The 19,254-nt window shown below is 61.0% G+C and overlaps 6 protein-coding genes across 19 annotated transcripts in view; 5 read left to right on the forward strand and 1 right to left on the reverse strand.

The window, feature by feature from the left end:
* The window catches only part of ATP6V0A1 (ATPase H+ transporting V0 subunit a1), a 28,326-nt gene extending 25,032 nt beyond the window's left edge, over window positions 1-3,294 (forward strand). For all 7 annotated transcript variants that reach the window (XM_090124808.1, XM_090124809.1, XM_031600600.2 and 4 more), the window contains one exon: window positions 2,299-3,294. In XM_090124808.1, the coding sequence (XP_089980934.1) occupies window positions 2,299-2,392 (94 nt within the window). In that variant the 3' untranslated portion in view covers window positions 2,393-3,294. The remainder of the gene's footprint in view (window positions 1-2,298) is intronic.
* A 343-nt stretch (window positions 3,295-3,637) lies between these two features.
* NAGLU (N-acetyl-alpha-glucosaminidase) lies at window positions 3,638-7,198 on the forward strand. The gene is made up of 6 exons (XM_031600582.2): window positions 3,638-4,038; window positions 4,236-4,383; window positions 4,447-4,593; window positions 4,678-4,763; window positions 4,888-5,144; window positions 5,242-7,198. The coding sequence occupies exons 1-6, from the start codon at window positions 3,638-3,640 to the stop codon at window positions 6,456-6,458; spliced, it is 2,256 nt and encodes a 751-aa protein (XP_031456442.2). The 3' UTR covers window positions 6,459-7,198.
* A 2-nt stretch (window positions 7,199-7,200) lies between these two features.
* HSD17B1 (hydroxysteroid 17-beta dehydrogenase 1) lies at window positions 7,201-8,779 on the forward strand. 3 transcript variants are annotated; one of them, XM_031600587.2, is made up of 6 exons: window positions 7,204-7,371; window positions 7,442-7,603; window positions 7,748-7,972; window positions 8,041-8,134; window positions 8,204-8,387; window positions 8,461-8,779. In XM_031600587.2, exons 1-6 carry the CDS (start codon window positions 7,254-7,256, stop codon window positions 8,629-8,631), a joined length of 954 nt encoding a protein of 317 aa, XP_031456447.1. In that variant the 5' UTR covers window positions 7,204-7,253; the 3' UTR covers window positions 8,632-8,779. The 3 variants fall into 3 exon arrangements, with proteins under 3 accessions (XP_031456446.1, XP_031456447.1, XP_031456448.1); XM_031600588.2 differs by having other exon boundaries at window positions 7,208-7,371; window positions 7,793-7,972; XM_031600586.2 differs by having other exon boundaries at window positions 7,201-7,371; window positions 7,442-7,972.
* A 20-nt stretch (window positions 8,780-8,799) lies between these two features.
* Window positions 8,800-12,229, forward strand: COASY (Coenzyme A synthase). The gene is made up of 9 exons (XM_031600596.2): window positions 8,800-9,509; window positions 9,895-10,109; window positions 10,183-10,314; window positions 10,381-10,570; window positions 10,666-10,730; window positions 10,995-11,079; window positions 11,574-11,671; window positions 11,750-11,896; window positions 12,046-12,229. The coding sequence occupies exons 1-9, from the start codon at window positions 8,921-8,923 to the stop codon at window positions 12,112-12,114; spliced, it is 1,590 nt and encodes a 529-aa protein (XP_031456456.2). The 5' UTR covers window positions 8,800-8,920; the 3' UTR covers window positions 12,115-12,229.
* A 100-nt stretch (window positions 12,230-12,329) lies between these two features.
* On the forward strand, window positions 12,330-16,323 carry MLX (MAX dimerization protein MLX). Of its 4 annotated transcripts, XM_031600592.2 has the most exons (9): window positions 12,330-12,511; window positions 12,627-12,663; window positions 12,740-12,829; window positions 12,944-13,050; window positions 13,245-13,344; window positions 13,503-13,602; window positions 13,991-14,060; window positions 14,142-14,192; window positions 14,693-16,323. In XM_031600592.2, exons 1-9 carry the CDS (start codon window positions 12,467-12,469, stop codon window positions 14,747-14,749), a joined length of 657 nt encoding a protein of 218 aa, XP_031456452.1. In that variant the 5' UTR covers window positions 12,330-12,466; the 3' UTR covers window positions 14,750-16,323. The 4 variants fall into 4 exon arrangements, with proteins under 4 accessions (XP_031456452.1, XP_031456451.1, XP_031456450.1 ...); XM_031600591.2 differs by having other exon boundaries at window positions 13,991-14,192; XM_031600590.2 differs by having other exon boundaries at window positions 14,142-16,323.
* Window positions 16,324-16,560: 237 nt separating this feature from the next.
* PSMC3IP (PSMC3 interacting protein) lies at window positions 16,561-19,054 on the reverse strand. 3 transcript variants are annotated; one of them, XM_031600593.2, is made up of 8 exons: window positions 18,943-19,053; window positions 18,762-18,865; window positions 18,593-18,682; window positions 18,417-18,528; window positions 18,179-18,324; window positions 17,694-17,747; window positions 17,208-17,267; window positions 16,561-17,112 (listed from the first exon to the last, which is right to left on the reverse strand). In XM_031600593.2, exons 1-8 carry the CDS (start codon window positions 18,977-18,979, stop codon window positions 17,053-17,055), a joined length of 663 nt encoding a protein of 220 aa, XP_031456453.2. In that variant the 5' UTR covers window positions 18,980-19,053; the 3' UTR covers window positions 16,561-17,052. The 3 variants fall into 3 exon arrangements, with proteins under 3 accessions (XP_031456453.2, XP_031456455.2, XP_089981396.1); XM_031600595.2 differs by lacking the exon at window positions 17,208-17,267; XM_090125270.1 differs by lacking the exon at window positions 16,561-17,112 and having other exon boundaries at window positions 17,238-17,378; window positions 18,943-19,054.
* Window positions 19,055-19,254: the final 200 nt, after the last annotated feature.

A 19,254-nucleotide genomic window follows, 5' to 3' on the forward strand; every position in this document is an offset into this window, starting at 1 on the left:
GATGAGCTCAGTCCTTTGGAGGCAGTGACACAGATCCAAGGCATCTCCCCTGGCTGCACGGTGCTGGGTGCAGCTGGAGGCAAGCAGCTCGCCCACCGCCTCTTCTGTTCTGAATGGCAGAAAGTGCTGTGGGTTTGTGCAGTGACAGCAGACTGGATTTCAGATACAACAACTGTGGTCAGCCTCAGTCAGCCATGCCAAATAAATAGAGCTGCAGTTCTGCGGTGCCCTGCCTGGCTGCTGTAAGCTGACCCTGCCCTGCGTGGGCAGTGATGTAGCCCCCAGGGGTGGCACTTTCTGGAGGCGTGGGTGTGCTGGGGCCCAGTCCTGCTCACAGCCCAACTCCCCACCCACCTGCCAGAATTTTAGTTATTTTTCTTTGTAAAGGTCAGGAGCTTGGGCTTGTCTTCTGTGCAGTCATAACAGCATCCTGCTGCTCATCTCCTTTTGGAAGACAGAGTGACCCGTGGTGTATGAACCTGCTGCCATCTGGGAAACCTGTGCACAGCACCCTGATCTCTTGGTCCTGCAGGGGGCCTGCCTTCTGAGCCACTGCTGGCCTCACGCTTCAGCATTCTGCTAAGAATCCAAAAATACCATGTAGGAACTTACCTTGTACCAAACGAAAGTTGGGTTTCCTGCCCAACAGGTGTCTCTCTCTCTCTCCAGTTGCTTTCTGTTGGGGCTGTGAGCTGCCCGGTTTTCCAAACATTTGGAAATTCTGTGGCTGTCTGTTGGAAAATCCATGCAATTGCAGTCTGACAAAGCACTCAACTATTACTATAAAAAAATCTGAAGAAAGGTGTTTGTTTTATTAATGCAAACTGCCAGACAGCATTGTCTGTTTATTGACAGTGCAGTGCTGTCCAGTAAATACTTTTGCAGAACATGATCAATGTTGAGACGCAGTTCAGCAACAGAGGTAGCACACAGACAGGGAGTGTTCCTGGAAACAGCATTTTCTGATTCCAGAAAGGCACCTCAGGTTCTGGGTGTTCCTCTGCACAATTGCAGGAAAACACAGACGTTTAAGCTGTGGCATTTAGTTAAACCATTTCAGTAGTTCTCCAAGCTCCAACAGCCACTCCTTGAGTTTCAGGCGTTCAGCCGAGGCTGGTGGTAACTCAGTCTGTCCAAAAGGCACTTTCAGATGTCAGGGTCAGCTGGAACAGTTCATCACTGGGGTTAAAATTGCATTTACAAAGGGTTCTGTGTGAGTCAGATACCCAACCAGCTGCCTCTTGTTTTCCCTTCGCTTATGGAGTTGTTCCTGAGTCACTTATGGAGATTACTGAGGTTCCTGAAAACTGGCGCCTGTTGGCGAGGAGCCCTTCCTCCCACGTGGAAAATCCTGCTCATCCCAGGGATTCCTCTGCAGGGAGCTCTGATCTCATCTGCACCAACAGGCAGCAGAGCCTATCAGGGAAAACGTTTTGAGGGTTTCAATCCTGAGCTCTGCCAAGAAACCACTTTTTGCCCTGAAATACCAGCGACTTGGGATTTTGCCTTGATTCTCAATTTGGGAAAAAAATGACTAAAATGAGTCTTTTTCTACTTGTTCTGATTTGTTTTGAACTGCTGTGTCATTTGCTGTCTCCTGATTCCTACAGACCTGGTGTTTTAGCAGACCATGCAATGGAAAGTTTTTCTCATGAGGCTCATGAAACACCATGCTTGTTTTTACTGTGACCCACGGGATTCTTTTTTCTTCCCCTATTTGGCTGTTCCCAACCATTGGACGGATCTCCAGAATAATTCTTTTTTTAAACCGAGTTCTTGGGGGCAGTGGGCAAACCAGGCTGGGCTGCGTTCCCCATCAGAGTGTGTGTTGTGAGCTCAGGAGTTGTGAGGGCTTAAACCAAATGCACTTCAGAACCCAAACAGCAGTCACCGGTGGTGGAAGTCAGCACAGCATCACGAGGCTGGGTTGTTGCAGCTGAAACAGCCTTTTGCTAACGTGACCTTGTGTGCTGCTCAGTGAGCCTGGTCAGGGGATTCTTCCTGTTTTTGTTGCTCTTTGTATTGCCTGTGGGTGGAATTGGAGTGCTGCAGCAGCTCTGCTGTGCTCCAGAAACATCAGAGTGGTTTTTGTGCCAGTGGGAATGCTACATTATAGTATCTTCTGTTATATTATAAAGATTATATATTCCATAATATATATATAATTCTATAATACAATATTGTGTATATAATCCTTAAAGCTTTACTTTTTATAGTTGATAAACAGCTACTTGCTAATCTCTAACTCCTATGAGAGACCTGCCTTCCTAACGAGCAGTTACCTTCCTTCTCTTGCAGGATCGAGTTCCAAAACAAGTTCTACACTGGCACGGGCTTCAAGTTCCTGCCGTTCTCCTTTGACACCATCCGCGAGGGGAAGTTTGACGATTAGCATCCCCCGAGCTGCACCCGAGCTTTGTGTCCCGTCTGTGTCCCCATAGTGAACGTAACTTATTGCAGCAGCCTGAGTGTTACCGGGAAGTTGGAAAGCCGCGAGCTTTGGCATTCCTGGGTTAATGAGTGATCCTGATCAAAGAAACTTCTCCCTTCAGTTACTGCCGCCGCGGCACGGCGTGTCGGTGTGGTGTAACTGTGCTCTGTGCTGTGAATTTCCTGCCGGGTCTATCAGGGTACTGTGAGAATAATGCAGCTGAGCGGGCGGAGGGGCACGGGGAGAGGAGGGCGCGGTACCTCCATCCTGCATAAAGCTTCCTGCTCAGGAAAAGAGATTTCGGAGGGAGTTTTGTGTGCGGTTCCTCCGCGTCTGCCTGGAGCGCTTTTCCCCGGCGCCTCCACGCCTGCGTTGTTTCCCGCTGGAGGAGCGGCCGCAGCGCTGCCCGAGCTCCGTGCCGGCGGGCGCTGCGGGTCTGCGTGGCAAAGCAGCTCCGCTCCGCACCTGCCGATGCCGCTTTTTCTCCTGTGCAAATTGTGGGTCAGCCCCTGCCTTCTCAGCCCGATGAGCTGCAGTGCTGTGTGTTGCGATGTGTGTCGTGCTGCGTTTTGTGCTGTGCCGTGCGTTGTGCTGTGTGTAACTGTCAGTTATTGCTGTATTGTTGTGAACAGAGCAGAACAGTAACGCAAATCCCCCCAGCCTGGAGTTGAGCTGGAAGCCGTGGAAGAGCTGCGCGCGTCTCCTGCAGCGCTGCCGTGTGCGTGCGGGGCGCCGCGGCGATGCACGGGGCAGCGATGGGGCGAGGGGCGGTGGGGGCTGCGGAACGAGACCCGCCCCGCCGCGTGGCTGGGGATCACTGTGCGTTAATTGAAGTCGCCGTGCATTAAAGGCGCTGCGCTGCAGGCTGTGGTCTCTTTTTGCTCCCAGGGATCGGACGGGCGCGGGGGATCCTGCGGCCGTTCCTCCGGCCCGTTACCGTGGCTGCGGTCCGTCCCGCTCCCCGGCGGCGCGCGGAGCGCTCCCTTCTTCCTCCCCGTTTCCTGCAGCGCCGCGGACTCGCAGCGCCCCCTTCCGGCCGGGAGGGAGGGGTCGCCCCGCCCACCCCCACGGCCCCGCCTCCGCTCTGCCCCACCCCGGTCGTCCCTCCCGCCTCCCGCCACTGATTGGCTCTCGGTGGCCCCGCCCCCCTCCGCCGGCGGCGCGGATTGGCGGAGTTCGGCACGGCCCGAAGCGAGCGGCGCGGCCATGGCGGCGCCGCTGCGGGTGGCGGCGATGGCGGCGGTGCTGGCGGCGGCGCGGGCTCCGCTGCCCCCCGAGCTGCGGGGACCGGCGGGGGACGCGCGGCAGGAGGCGGCGGTGCGGGCGCTGGCGCGGCGTCTGCTGGGCTCCAGGGCCGCCGCCGTGGCGCTGTCGGTGGACGCGGCGTTGGCGGCGGGCGGGCCTGACGCATACCGGCTGCGCTCCCCGCCCGGCGGCGCCGTGGCCGTGGCCGTGACGGGCTCCAGCGGCGTGGCGGCCGCCGCCGGCCTCTACCGGTACCTGCGGGACTTCTGCGGCTGCCATCTCTCGTGGTCCGCGGCGCAGCTCCGCCTGCCGGACCCTCTGCCGCGGTTACAGAGCGAGATCCGCGCCGCCACCCCCAACAGGTACCGGCGGGGCGCCCCGAGGCCGTGATGAACCGCGGGGGCCCGGGCTGCTCCACCGGCGCCCCGACCCCGCGGCTCCCCGGTTCTGGGCTCCGGCGTGCCTCCCGGCCCCCCGCCCGTGTCCCGGTGTGGGCACCGCGCACCCCCGTCGGCGCAGCGCGAAGCGCGCCCGGCCCTCAGCGTCCCACCGCCCCCAGGTACCGCTACTACCAGAACGTCTGCGCCCACAGCTACTCGTACGCCTGGTGGGGCTGGGAGCGCTGGGAGCGCGAGATCGACTGGATGGCGCTGAGCGGCATCAACGCGGCGCCCGCCTTCGCCGGGCAGGAGGCGCTGTGGCAGCGGGTGGGTGCCGCGCAGGGCGGGCGGGGCGCGGGGGCGGCGCGGGGCTGACCCGGGGCCGTGCAGGTTTACCGCACGCTGGGGCTGAACCAGAGTGAGATCGACGCGCACTTCACGGGGCCGGCGTTCCTGGCGTGGAACCGCATGGGGAACCTGCACGGCTGGGCCGGGCCGCTGCCGCGCGCGTGGCACCTCCAGCAGCTGTACCTGCAGGTATGGGGGGGGGGAGGCCCCACCCTGGCGTTTCCCGGCCCCGCTCGGGCCACGGGGCTCCTCTCCCTGCTCTCCCCCCCGCAGTACAGGATCGTGGAGCGGATGCGTTCGCTGGGGATGACCACGGTGCTGCCGGCCTTCGCGGGCCACGTGCCGCCGGGGGTTCTGCGGTAAGCGCGACCGCGGGTGGCCGCTCTGAGTCGCAGCCCTGCGCCCTGCAAGGCCCCGCCTGCATCCCTGCATGAGGCCCCCGGGCCTCGTCCCGCCGCCAATCTCCATCCCGTCCCCGCTCAGGGTCTTCCCGCGCATCAATGCCACGCGCCTCGGGAACTGGAGCCACTTTGACTGCACGCTGTCCTGTGCCTACCTGCTGTCCCCTGAGGAGCCCATGTTCCAGGTGATTGGGACGCTCTTCCTGAAGGAGCTCATCAAGGAATTTGGCACTGACCATGTCTACAGCGCAGACACCTTCAACGAGATGAGCCCGCTGTCCTCTGACCCCGCATACCTGGCGGGCATCACCAACGCCGTCTTCAGGGCCATGACGGGAGGTGGGTCGCTGTGGGGCCGTGCTTTGCACACTTGAGGCCCCACCACAGCTGGCGTTGGGACCGTGGCTGCTGTGCTCACTTTGCTCTCTGCCCGCAGCGGATCCCGAGGCGCAGTGGCTGATGCAGGGCTGGCTCTTCCAGCACCAGCCGGCCTTCTGGCAGCCACCGCAGGTGCAGGCGGTGCTGCGTGCTGTGCCCCTGGGCCGTATGATCGTCCTCGACCTCTTTGCCGAGTCCAAACCCGTCTACGAGTGGACCGAGTCCTTCTATGGGCAGCCCTTCATCTGGTGCATGCTGCACAACTTTGGCGGCAACCACGGCCTCTTCGGCGCCGTGGAGGCCATCAATCATGGCCCTTTTGCGGCACGGCGCTTCCCCAACTCCACCATGGTGGGCACGGGGCTGGTGCCCGAGGGCATCGAGCAGAACGACATGGTGTACGAGCTGATGAATGAGCTGGGCTGGAGCCACGAGCCCCTTAACCTCCCTGTGTGGGTGTCCCTCTACGCCCAGCGCCGCTACGGGGCCCCCAGCGCCGCCGCCAGCGCCGCGTGGCAGCTGCTGCTGCGCAGCGTCTACAACTGCACCGGCGCCTGCGTCAACCACAACCGCAGCCCGCTGGTGCGCCGCCCGTCCCTGCACATGGATACACAGCTCTGGTACAACGCCAGCGACGTCTATGAGGCGTGGAGGCTGCTGCTGAGTGCCGGCACTGCGCTGGGCTCCAGCCCGGCCTTCCGCTACGACCTGGCCGACGTGACGCGGCAGGCGGTGCAGCAGCTGGTGGGCGATTACTACCAGCGCATCCGCGACTCCTTCCAGCGCCGCGCGCTGCCCGAGCTGCTGGTGGCCGGCGGGGTTCTGCTGTACGATCTGCTGCCCGAGCTGGACGCACTGCTGGGCTCCCAGCGCCTCTTCCTGCTGGGCCGGATGCTGCAGTCCGCCCGCGCCGTCGCCACCAGCGAGCGCGAGGCTGAGCAGTACGAGCGCAACGCCCGCAACCAGGTGACGCTGTGGGGGCCCAGCGGGAACATCCTGGACTACGCCAACAAGCAGCTGGCGGGGCTGGTGCTGGATTATTATGGGGTGCGCTGGAGCCTCTTCGTCTCTCTGCTGGTGGAGAGCCTGAACACAGGCAGCCCCTTCCACCAGGAGCAGTTCAACCAGGCTGTCTTCCAAGTGGAGAGGGGCTTCGTCTACAATGAGAAGCGCTACCCTGCGACGCCCGTTGGTGACACACTGGAGATTGCCAGGAAGATCTTCCTCAAGTACTACCCCAGTGCCACACAGGGTGGCCGAGACGGGCCCCCCTGATGTGGGGTTGTGCCACTCAGAGCCCCCCAGGAGGAGGGCAGAGCCCCCACACCTGAGTGCTGCATCCCTGTGACGCCAGAATGAAGGCGCTGAGCATCAGCGAGAGCGGACAGCATCCCAGATGATGGGAATTGCCCCAGGGGCTGCTGCAGCCCGAGACCTGCTTGATCCTGCCAGCACCCAGCCTGTCCCATGCTGGGCTGCCCACAGAGCGTGGAGGCACAGGAGTACAGCTCTGCTGCCCCACTGGAAGCTGGGTGGTGCCTGGGCAGGAGCTGGCAAAGGCTGGAGCAGCAAAATAGGGGTCCCCGGGGCAGTCTTGGGAGGACTGTGGTGCTCCAAGGGCAGCCCCAGTTACACACAGTGCCTTTGTATTGAAAGAGACTGCCAGGCTCCCCATGGCGGAGTTTTCTCTGCCTTTTCTTCCCAGTGCTGGCGGTCAGCACGAGGGGCTATTAAAGCCCTGGGTGCTCAGTGCCGTTGGGTTCCTGTGTCCGTCTCTGCTGTCCTCCAGCACACCGTTTGTTTCTAATGAGCTGAAGGGAGCAGCTCATGACCCACACAGAGGGAATGTGGGTGGTGTGCAGGGAAAAAGTACCACAGGATGTGGGGCAGCTCGGGGCCATCCCAGGCTGGTGCAGGGCTGGGGGGATTGTGGCAGCAGCGTGGGGTTCTTATCGCCTCAGCTGCAGGTGGCGAGCCTTGAGATAAGTGGGCAGACACAACACGGCGGGTGGGTGGGAGGGAGCCCAGCCTTTAAAAGACCACACGGCCCTGAGTCCAGCACTTTCAGCCATGGAGAGAACCTCGGTGCCCATGGAGAAGACCACGGTGCTGATCACCGGCTGCTCCTCGGGCATCGGGCTGGGGCTGGCGGTGCGCTTGGCAGCCGACGCCACCCGCAGGTTCAAAGGTAAAGGGCTGATGCCGTGGGTGGGGGTCCCAGCACTGCAGGGCACAGCACAGCTGCACTCTCTCCACAGTGTTCGCCACTATGCGTGACCTGGCCAAGGGTGAGCAGCTGCTGGAGCGCCTGGGGGGCCGCTGCCCCGACACGCTGGAGCTGCTGCAGCTGGACGTCACTGACCCGCACTCGCTGGCTGCGGCCGTGCGCTGCATGCGGGGGCAGCACCCAGACGTGTTGGGTACGGCGTCTCCTCTGGGGCACAGCCGGGAGCGGGTGCCAATATGGGGATGGGCCTGGATGGCCCTGCAGCCCTGGGGATGGGCGTGCTGGGGCACAGAGAGAAGGATCAGGGCTGGGTTCCCACATCCCCGTATCCAAACAGTGCTGGGGTTATGCGACACCTGCTCACCGGCACCGTACCCCACAGTGTGCAACGCGGGGGTGGGCTTGATGGCCCCCCTGGAGATGTGCTCAGAGCAGGCCATGAGAGCAGTGTTCGAGGTGAACGTCTTCGGCACCGCACGCACCATTCAGGCCTTCCTGCCCGCCATGAAGCGCCGGCGCGCCGGGCGCATCCTCGTGTCCAGCAGCATCGGGGGGCTGCAAGGTGGGCACGGGGCCGCCTGCGGGGCTGCGGGGGGAGAGACGCAGCTCTCAGCCACTGCTCCGCCCTAGGGGTGCCCTTCAATGCCGTGTACTGCGCCAGCAAGTTCGCGCTGGAGGGGCTGTGTGAGAGCCTGGCCATCGTTCTGCGGCCCTTCAACATCCAGTGAGCGCCATGGGGTGAGGTGTGGGACCCACGATGGGCTGTGAGTCCAGGGGGGCTGCTTTCCCGTAGCATGACGCTGGTGGAGTGCGGCCCGGTGCACACCGCCTTCATGGACAACGCGCGGCGCGCCGACCCCGAGGGCCACGAGCTGCGGGCGCTGGACGCTGAGACACAGCAGCTGTACCGCCGCTACCTGCAGCACTGCGCGCAGCTGTTCCTCGACGCCGCCCAGGAGGTGGACGAGGTCTTGCAGGTCCGCGGGGTGGGCGCCGGGTGGGGCTGTGGGGCGCACAGCGGGCGCTGAGCTGAGCGGTGCCGCGATGCAGGTGTTCCTGGAGGCAATCGCCGCCCCGCGACCGCCGCTGCGCTGCATCACCGCGCGGCTCCCGGCCCCGCTGGCGCGGCTGAGGCCGGGCGGTCCCGACGGCGCCGACTACGTGCGGGCCATGCACGACTTCGTCTTCGGCCCCGGTGAAGCCGCCGAGGAGCAGCCGTGAGCTCCCGGCCCCGGGACGGCCTCGGCAATAAAGCCTCGTGCCCGCGGCTGCGGTCCGGCCTCTTGCTGAGGGACGGGGATCGGGCACGGGGGGACGGCACCGGGGCTGGGAGGGTTGTGACATCGGAGCTGCCGAACGAGCGCTGCCAAACCCGGTGCCCCACAACCCCGACCCGCCTCCGCGCCGGCCGCACCGCTCCCGGCTACAAAGCCCGGCGCAGCGCGACGGGGGCGGGGCGGTGGGAGGGGCTGTGACGCGTTCGAGGTCGGTGCGATCTTCCGGCGGGGCGATGGCGCCGTTCCCGTCGGGGCTGTTGGTGCTGACGGCCCCGCTGGGCGCGTTACCGCGGCGGGCGGCGGCGGCGCTGGCGGAGGCGGCGGGGGTGGTGACGGGGCCGCTCTACGTGCACCTGCAGCCGGGGCTGCGCCTGGACGGCCCCGCGCCGCGCCCCGCCGCCCCCCCGCCCGCCGCCGCTCTGCTCCGCGCTTTGGCCGCGCTCTACGCGGCGGCGGCGGCGCACCGGGGGTTGGATGTGCGGGTTTTGCTGGGCCACGGACACCGGCTGGCGCGGCCGCCCCGCGTGCTGCTGGCCGACGGCGGAGCGGGCGACGCGGGGCCGGTGCGGGTGGCTCTGCGGGAGTTGGCCGCCGCCGCCTACGGCTGCCCGCCCGGGCTGCCCGCGCTGCTGCTGAGCGGCTCCGACGGCCCCGAGGCGCTGCCCGACGGCTCCGGCGCGGAGCTGCCCGCGTACTCCGACGTGGCGGTCGGCGGCACCTTCGATCGGCTGCACGGCGCCCACCGGCTGCTGCTCAGCGCCTGCTGCCTGCTGGCACGGCGGCGGCTGCTGGTCGGGGTGGCCGACGGGGAACTGCTGCGCCGTGAGTGCCGGGGAAAGCGGGGCCGGGGCGGGCGCGGTGGGGAGCGGGTAATGCCTGCGGTGATGGTGGTGCTGACGGGCACGGCACTGTGCTCGTGGGAAGGGACGCAGTGGGGACTGAGGGCCTCCCCCGGGCTGGGATCTGGTCAAGCGTCCGGGTAGCTCAGAGGGCTCGGGGACTGCTGGTGGCAGGGGATGTGGGTCAGCACCCGCGGTGGGCACTGATCATGGGGACAGCCCAGACCCTGCAGCTGCTGTTCCTCCCCACAGCCCAGGGCCCTGTGGGCAGGATGATGGTGGTGGCGGTGGGGCACCACTGAAGGGTTCCTGCCGTAGAATCTTTTGCTCTGCTGCTCTCACTGTTCCATCATTGCACGCTGTTGCAGACAAGGTCCTGCGGGAGCTGATCGAGCCCTACGAACTGCGGGCGGCCAAACTGCGTGAGTTCCTGGCAGATGTGCAGCCCGCAGTGCTGTATGACATCGTGCCTCTGGGTGACCCCTACGGCCCTGCCGTCACGGACCCGGAGCTGCGCTGCATCGTTGTCAGCGAGGAGACGCGCCGGGGCGGGGAGGCCGTGAACAAGAAGAGGATAGAGAATGTAACTGGAGGGGCTGAGATCTCTGGGCCCCATGGTTACATTTGGGGGGCTCAGTGGTGTCCCCTCCCGGCAGGGCCTCGCTGCGCTGGAACTCTTCGAGATCGAGCTGATGGAGGACCCCTACCACGGCCACAATGAGGAGGAGAAGATCAGCTCCTCCAGCCTGCGACAGCGCCTGCTCGGCACGCTGCTTCAGCCCCCACGGGTAGGGGGAGCCTGCTGGGGGCTGGGAGCTGCAGGACCAGTGCCCGTCTGACCCTTCCTTCCCCAGGACAGCCCCACGCTCCCCCCCCGCCCCTACATCATCGGTCTGACTGGGGGCAGTGGGAGTGGAAAGACCTCCATCGCCCAACGCCTGGGGCAGATGGGAGCATTCCTCATTGATGCTGATGCGCTGGGCCACGCCGCATACCTGCCTGGCAGCCCGGCCCACGGGCGTGTGGTGGCTGCTTTCGGGGCAGGTAGGGCTGGGTGAGCAGCGGCACCGGCCAGGAGGTGCTGTGGAGGTGTGAGTTGGATCATTTCTGCTCCCAAACCATCTCCCTCTGTCTTACAGAGATCTTGAACAAAGATGGGACAATTAACAGGAAGGTCCTCGGGGCAAAAGTATTCGGAAACCAGGTACAAGCAGCAGAGAGAATGTCAATATTTAACCTCCTGAGCAGGGAACTCTGTGCTGGGGCTTTGATTTTCAGCCCTTTGAGCTGGTGCCACGTTCCTGCTGCAGTGGCATACAGCAAATCAGCAGCCATGCAGAATGCACAGTCCAGGCAGCAGCTGCTGTTGCTCCCCTAGCTGTAACCCCCTCCGTCCATCCAAGCGTGTCCTTTGTGGACCCCCAGGACCTTTCGGAGGACCCCTGACACCACTGTGTTTCCTTTCCAGGAGCGGCTGAAGAGCCTCACAGACATCGTGTGGCCAGAGATCGCGCGGATGGTCAGGGAGCGGATCGGAGAGGCGGGAGCTCAAGGTAACGGGTGGCTGCGAGGAGCACGGTGGGCGCTGGGTGCGCGGTGCTGTGCTGCTCTGGGGCAGCTGCCACTTTGGGCAGCACTGGGAGTATTTTCCATGCTCACAGCTGCTCTTTGCTGGGGATTTTCACTCCCCTGAGTGCATTTGTAACTCAGACTTCCTGTTCTGAAGTGGAGTGGACGTTGTCTTCTTTCTCCTACGCTACTCGACATCCCTTTTTGGTTCAATGCCCAATATATAAATAGCGAGCATAGTGTGTGCAGAATCATTTTCTTTGCTGGGAGCTCAATGGGCATCTCGCTACGGGCGTCGCTTTGCAGCGGGCACCTGCACACATCGGGCACTGAGCCGCTGCCCCTCCCACGTGAGGTTCTGTGGGGTTTGTTCGCTGCCGGCGGTGCAGGACGGCGTGACCGCGAGTGGCTGCATCGCCCCCCGGGGCCCGCGCTGCCCTGGAGTTGCCAGGTGACGAGGAACGGCTTCGTTCCGTAGGAAAGGCTGTGGTCGTGCTGGATGCCGCCGTGCTGCTGGAGGCCGACTGGCAGGAGATGGTGCACGAGGTGTGGGCGGCCATCATCCCCGAGGAGGAGGTGAGTGAGGCCCGCTGGCTGCCTCCGGCCGCACGGCCGTCCCCGTGAGCCCCCGGTGTCCCCTCGTGGTCGTCGCAGGCCGTGAAGCGCATCGTGAGGAGGGACGGGCTGAGCGAGGAGGCTGCCCGCAGCCGGCTGCGGAGTCAGATGAGCGACAGCCAGCGGGTGCAGCAGGCGCAGGTGGTGCTGTGCACGCTCTGGGAGCCGGAGGTCACCCGCAGGCAGGTGAGCCGCGGGCCGCTTCCGACGGCACGGGAGCGGAGGGGGGGAACGGGAGCTCGGCGGCGGGGCTGCCGCCGGTCGGAAGCGCGGCAGGGAGGGACGGGCGGCGCCGAGCTCCGCGTGCGGCGCTGCTGACGGCGTTTCGTCGGCAGGTGGAGAAGGCGTGGGAGCTCCTGCAGCAGCGCCTGAGCCGCGCGCCCGCGGGGCCGCCCGCCAACTGAGCGCCGCCGGACGGGCGAAGAGCGGCGGCCGCCCCGGCACCGGGCGCGAGTCGGCACGGAGCGGCCGGAGCCCACGGGGCGGGGAGCGCCGCCCGCTGCGCCGAACGGACCGGGAGCGCCTCGGCTCCGAGGGCCGAGCCCGACCCGCGGAGGGGCGCGCCCGGCTCCGCGCACCGCGAGCCCGCGGCCGAGGGGCGGTTAAAGGGCGGTTCCTGTCTCTCGGTGTCCGTGGCTGTTTGTGTCCCGTTTCGCCGCGGCGCTGCCCGCAGTCGGGCGGGGCGCCCTCCGGCGGTCGGGAGGACTGCGCCTCCCGGCGGCCCCCGCGGCGCTCACGTGACCGGGGCGGGGGAAGATGGCGGAGCCGCCCGGCGCCGCGGCGGAGGAAGCGTGGGGGAAGGTGAAGGCGGGGTGGGCCGAGGGCGAGGGGTTGTCGGCGGGGGCGGCGGGCGGCCCGCGGGGGGCGGAGGCCCGGGGTGCCGCCCTGCCCGCTGACCGCCGCCCTCCGCCCGCAGGTGGACGCCGCGTACGGGGACAATGGCCCGGAGCCGGGTAGGTGCCGCGCGGCGGGGCGGATCCCGGGGTCCCGGAGCCGCTCCTCTGAGCGCCGCGCTCTCTCTCCCCGCAGCGCTCTTCATGGACGGCGCGCGGAAGGGCAGCGTCGTGTCCCGCGCCAACAGCATCGGCTCCACCAGCGCCTCCTCCGTGCCCAACACCGGTACGGAGCCGGGGGCGCCGGGCGGGGCGGCGGCGCTCGGAGCTGCGCGCGGGGCTCCGTCGGGACGCGCGGGGTCCTTCGGGTCCTCGGGCCTCACTGCGCTTCTCTCCGCAGACGACGAGGACAGCGATTACACGCAGGAGCACTACAAGGAGTCCTACAAAGACCAGCGCCGCCGGGCGCACACGCAGGCGGAGCAGAAGAGGCGCGATGCCATCAAGGTACCTCAGAGGCACCGCGCTGCGCCTCTGGCGCCTTTTCCCTCTTGTTTTGTGCCGGATCCGCCCCCCTCGGCCGCGTGTGAGCCAGGAGCCGCTTTTGGCCGGGCGGGAGCTGGGATGTGGGTCTGTACCGCGAACTGCCGCTGCCCCGTGTGGTGCTCCGCGCCCCTGAGCCGTGGCTCTGCCCCCTGTAGAAAGGCTATGATGACCTGCAGGCCATCGTGCCCACCTGCCAGCAGCAGGACTTCTCCATCGGCTCCCAGAAGCTGAGCAAGGCCATCATTCTCCAGAAAAGTGAGTCTGAGTGCAGGGAGGTGGGAGGGCTTTGTCTCAAGCCCCCAAACACCTCAACACGGGGATTCTGTGTGACAGTGCCTCAGAGAGCCCTCCTCAAGGAGATCAGAGGGGCCTCTGTGCGCTCACAGCTTCCTACTCTGTATTTTTGTGTTCAGCCATTGATTATATTCAGTTCCTGCACAAGGAAAAGAAGAAGCAAGAAGAGGAAGTTTCTACTCTCAGAAAAGATGTGATGGCCTTGAAGATAATGAAAGTGTAAGCAAGAATTCGGTTGCTGCCCTCTTCTTCCTGCTGTTTTTCCCCATGGTCTGGGTTCAGCGCTTTGCAGGCGGTCTGGCACCTTGGGTCGTACCAAAGCTGTACCACTCTGCTGCTGCTGTTTCTTCTTTGTGGGCTTGTTAGGAGGTCTGACTCAGATCAGTTGGTAGAATTAAGTATGGAGACAGTTTCAAGCTTGAAAATGAATCTGTTTTCAGTGTCAGGAAAGGCTGTAGCTTCCCAGCATTTATTTACTTGGAGGGTCTTCTGCAGATTCGTGGTCCTCTCCATTTCTAAAGCTGTTTTCAGTGTCCAGTTGTTGCTCAGGCACTGGGGAGTACGAGGCTTCATGGTAACACTGAACCGAGCTCTTGCTTTGTTTCAGGAACTATGAGCAGATTGTAAAAGCTCACCAAGACAACCCAAATGAGGGGAAGGACCAGGTCTCTGACCAGGTGAAATTCAATGTTTTCCAAGGCATTATGGATTCCCTCTTTGAGTCCTTTAATGCCTCCATCTCAGTCACGAGTTTTCAGGAACTCTCAGCATGTGTCTTCAGCTGGATTGAGGAGCACTGTAAGCCTCACGTGAGTACAGCAAACACGGGTGGGTTGATGCAAGGGCAGAGAGTGTTGTGCACAGCTGCACCTAGCTGGAGTGTAGGCCAGTGTGTAACTTTCCTTTCTCCTGGGGCTTCAGAAAGGCAGAGTGTGGCTGACACTGGACTGTGGCATAGGAGCTCAGGTCCCTCTCATCCCCAGCTGCTTGCTGAACTGGTTTTGTAGTGAAAGCCAGACAGTGAAAAACAGAGTTTAGAAAGATGGTCCTTGTTCCCAGCACCGTGTTCCCTAAGACACCTAGAAGTTTGGAAGGAATTAAGCCTTTGATAGAAGTGAGTTGTATGGGCAGGGCCAGGTCCTTGTTGTGCTGTGACTGCATGGAGCCCTGCAGCCTGAGAACATAGACAGGTGATCGTTTCCCATACATGTTCTGTGATCATTGGCACCAGGTGTGCTAGCTGTAGCATTGAGCCTGGGAAGGACTCTTTCTCCCCCAGACAACTGACTGTGTCTCCTCTCTGCCCCAGACTCTACGGGACATTGTCATCGGGGTCCTGCACCAGGTAAAGAGTCAGCTATACTGAGCATTCCCTCACTGGAGCACCTCCTGACCGGGTGACAGATTCCAGGAGAGGCTGGGCCATCTTCCTTGTGGTTGTCCTCAAAGCTTCTCCGATTATTTATTGTCACTACAAAACCAAAATAAGGCTGTGCAAACATCTCTGCTTCACAGGTACTGTCACAGTCAACATCACCAAATACTGCTAAGGATTTAGCAAAGGGAAAGAAAAAAGTGTACTGAATACAGATCTTTTAACTTGCCAGTCTTTAGCTCAGGCACGTGTGTTGCAGTTGCGTTTGCCTGTGCCACTGACTCCAAGGCTGCAGCTCAGCAGGTGAAACAGATTTGGTCTGTAACCTTAGACCTGATAACGAACCCTTTTGACCCTGGGAGCAGGGAGAAATAGGAGAGAGATACCAAAAGCTGTTGGTCTCTGCTAATGCAGATAAGGAATAGGGTTCTCCTGCGACTGCAGGCTTTCAGTACCTCCCTCTGAAGCAGTTCTTAGAAAAGCAAGAGGCTGCTTTTAACTTCTGTAGATGGTTTGGTGAACGCCCAGGAGAACTGAGAGAAGGGTTAGCATGTCACTGCCAGGGAGATGCTTACATGGAACAGCAGTGAGTTCTCGTGCTGGAAAGAGTGCAGTGGGGCTGTGCTGTCCTGACCTCTTCAGTTGTAACTTTAACACCCCTGAATGGGAAAAGGGAGTGAACTTTTTTGCAGTCTTCTCCTGCTTGTACTGGTGAGTGCTGAATTGTGCCTGGCTTCATCTTTTTCCAGGTGGTTATGTGGCTATACTGAACAGAAAAGTAGTTCAGTAGCTGCAGCACAGCACTATGAGTTCTCACTGCTGTTCCTTAGCACCATAATTTTACGTGGGTATATATATTTATATACATGTAACCAGCCTTGATTTTATTTTATAGATCACTGAAATCATTTTATCAGTGCCAGTTTTGTAGTGTTAGACTTGTCACACACTGCTGCTGTCAACGTGATTCAACTAAACAAGCACAGTGAGTGCATTGGACAGCATCATCCTCCATGGCATTGATACATACAGCAGGATTTGTTCTCTAATTATGTTCTTGCTACCACTCCATCAGTAGCAACTATTTATTTTACACTGTTTTTCCACTGTAGATGAGGTAATGCTAAATTTCTCAGCTCTGGGTTGCTTGATTTGGATACTGCAGCTTGAGATTTTTTCAGCTATTGCTTCTGTCTGACTTAAATGAAGAAAAGCATTTTGGTGGGGTTGATTTTTTTTTTTTTTATACAAAATTATTTTTCAAGCCTTGTGACCTTTTCAGTATAATACAATAGAAGCCCAAGAGGAGTCAAACCCTGTGGTGTTGCACATAACTGATGACACTTACGGGGCAGACATGTCCCTGGTAGGTGTTGCCTTGTGACGGATACAATACCGTTGTGGATGGACAGACAAGTCAACAGCCACGTGGCACAGCTTAATTTCCCTTAGATGCAACCTCTTGCCTTGTGAGGAAGATGTGGATTTTTACAGACCTCATGTGTGAAAGTGGCATATTTTTCTATTGTGAGAAATAATTAAATAAATTTTGCTGAATGTTTTAATGGCTTTTCTGCTTTTGTTTCTGTTGCTGTGCACGTAAAGACTTGAATGGGATCAGGTTAGAGATGGACACAGTCTACAGCAGCCCAGCCATGGCTGCAGCTGTGGCTCATGTTACCAGCACAGGAGCACCCTCCTGGCTCTTGCCTTCCCCACCAGCCAGGGTTGTTGTGCCCTGAACCATATCCAAGGCCAGCCCTGCTGCCCTCTCAACACAGAAGATGCCACAGCAGAGCACATCTGAAACAGAAGCAGGGTGTTTAATGAATCACAGTCTTGCATACAACTCAGTGCACACTGTGGGAAGCAGTCCCCTCTACGTATAAATTACAGAAATACTGGCCATAATGGTAACTACTTCTTCACCTCTGAGGCACCTGCTTCCTCTTCTTACCAGAACACCACACCTCTAACCCAGTGCTCTTAAACCCTCCCAGCCACTGCCTGGTGAACACACCCAACCAAAACAGCCTATAGCACTGAAAGGTAAAAAAAAAAAATAACATTCCCTTGGTACATGAGAAAGGGAGAGGGTCCACTGCTGAGTCAGTTGCTCTAACCACCCTTCCAAGGGCAAAGCATTTTTAAACAAAAATATATAAAAGATGCAGGACAAGCACAAGCCCTGAAAAAAATTACTGAAGAAAACAAATCTAAAACCCAACAACTGAGTTTCAGCATCAGTTCCACTGCAACGTGCACTCTGTAAAGTAAGGCCATCCATCTGCACCTCACACAGCTGCTGGGAGCGTGACGTTGTGGTCCTCATCGGTTTCTATTCCGACCTCCTCCTGTGCAAGGACAAAGTGCTCCTGTAACAGACAGCTGCCCTGGAGCACAGCAGGCTCAGCTGCCCTGGGACACAGACAGAGGCAGTGGGGCTTACAAAGAACTGCTTCTTGCTTTTGGGGTAACCCTCCAGGATGGCGTCGAGCAGCTCAGTCGCCTGGCAGAGAAGTTAGATGAGATTTGCAGGAGTGATGCTGAGCTTTCTGCCACAGCTGTGGGATACTGCCTCCCATACAGGGAGCCAACGCAGCTGTTCCCACATTATCCCCTGCACAGGGATGCAAAAACTTGTTTTGTTTCCTCGAGAACAAATAAAATAATCGAGAGCATTTCATATTTACACGCTACAGCAACGTGGCCTTTCACAGAGGATCTTAGTACATGTTAGCCAGTGGCCCTTGTGGTGGCACTCAGCACAGAGTTCTATTTGAAAGTTACTGATTGTGGAAACTTCAGGAAAATGCTATCCCATAGCCTGGATAAAGCTCCCCAAGATAACCTGCAGATTGTGCCCGCTCCACTGTCACCATGGGTTTGCCACTGACACTTCTGCCCACCCCACGTTCACTGGGGAAACCATTACCATTCGCTTCCTCCTCCGCCACTCCTTGCAGTACAGTTTCTGCTCGCTGCAGACCTGCCAAAGGCAAGGCAAAGTGAGAACTCAGCAGCCGCGCATTGAGCCTCTGTAAGCTCAAAGGCCCAGCTACAGCCAGAGTGTTTTCAGGCAGCAGGACTGATTCCTAAAGCTCTTGCTGGAACATGAACTGCTTTCTGAAGTGAAGCAACCATCAGAGACAGGAAGAGGTTGAATTGATAATGCCTAACGACTGGCCAGAGATTTGCAAGGAAAGGACAGTTCAGGCTATTTGAAGCTGCCACAGAGCGTGCTCCCCACCACAATTCACACACAGGCTCTGCAGGACCCACGTGGGAACAGCCCAGGACTAATGCAGTTTGCTTTCATCCTGGGGTCAGCCAGAACAGGTAAAGCAGCCAAGCGTTTGCTATGAGCGGCCTCAACGTGGACTATGCTGCACATTCCTCCCAACCCTCCCAGCTCTTTACCTTCTCTTTTTCTTCTGGCGTTACTTGGTTGGTAGCAGACTTGATCCTCTCCAGTTTCTCTGTGTAACTGGCGCAGTCCTTCCTCAGCTCCTCAATCTCACGGGCCATGTCCGCGGTGGTCATAGAGCTGCTCAGGTCCTTCGACTCTGGAGGGCAGCAGCGATCACCGGGAGGACCGGCAACCACGGCGCAGCCACCCGCGGGCGGTGCCGTGCGGCGGGGCAGGAGCCGCGCTCACCTGCCTCCAGCTGCCGGCAGCCCTGCAGCAGCGCCTGCACCTCGGTGGACCGCGCGGCGATGTCCGCATCCAGCACGCGGAGCTCCGCATCGCCGGCGGCCGGGAGTTGCTCCTGGGGGCGGGCGGGCGCTCAGCGGAGCCGAGGGGAGCGGGGCTCGGCCGGGCCCGGGGCTCACCTGGTCGGCGAAGTACACCTTCTGCTTGCCGTAGGCCTTCTCGCGGATGCGGCCCTGCTGCGCCAGCTGCTCCAGCGCCTTCACCACGGCCTGAGCGAGCGCGCCATCAGCCCCGCGCCGTCAGCCCCGCTCACCCTCGGCCCTGCCGCGCCTCGCCCGGCCCGCTCACCGCCTTGCCCAGCCCGTGCTCCCGCTGCAGGTTCCCGAAGACGTCCTGGGCGCTGTACGGCCGGTTCTGCTCCCGCAGGTAGCGCAGCAGGACGGCGGTGGCCCCTGCGTGACACGGCCGCTGTCACAGTGCCCGCTCCGGAGCAGCGACGCGGTCCCGCCCCGCCCCGCCCGCCCCTCACCGCCGCCCGCCGCGGGGCCTTCGCGCCCTTTGCTCATCTTCTTCCCGCGCCCCGCTCAGGCGGTGTGACGCACTTCCGGCGCGACGCACGGATAAGGAGCGGGGCTTCCTGTCCCGGCCCGCCCGCAGATGGTCCCGTTTCGCGCCGCTTCCGGCCGCAGCCCTCGGGCAGTTCCGGTGTGTTTGGGTGCCGTGGAGGCTGTTTGAAGGCCGCTCCTTGACAGACGCTTTTAGTGTTGACTCGCACGGTACGGGACAGCTTTAAAAGGGGGGCTGTGGAATTAAGTAAACCAGCGAGGGGAACCACGTGGTT

This window comes from Phasianus colchicus, chromosome 26, assembly GCF_987193195.1.
Source record: "Phasianus colchicus chromosome 26, bPhaCol1.hap1.1, whole genome shotgun sequence".
Taxonomy (NCBI): Eukaryota; Metazoa; Chordata; class Aves; order Galliformes; family Phasianidae; genus Phasianus; species Phasianus colchicus.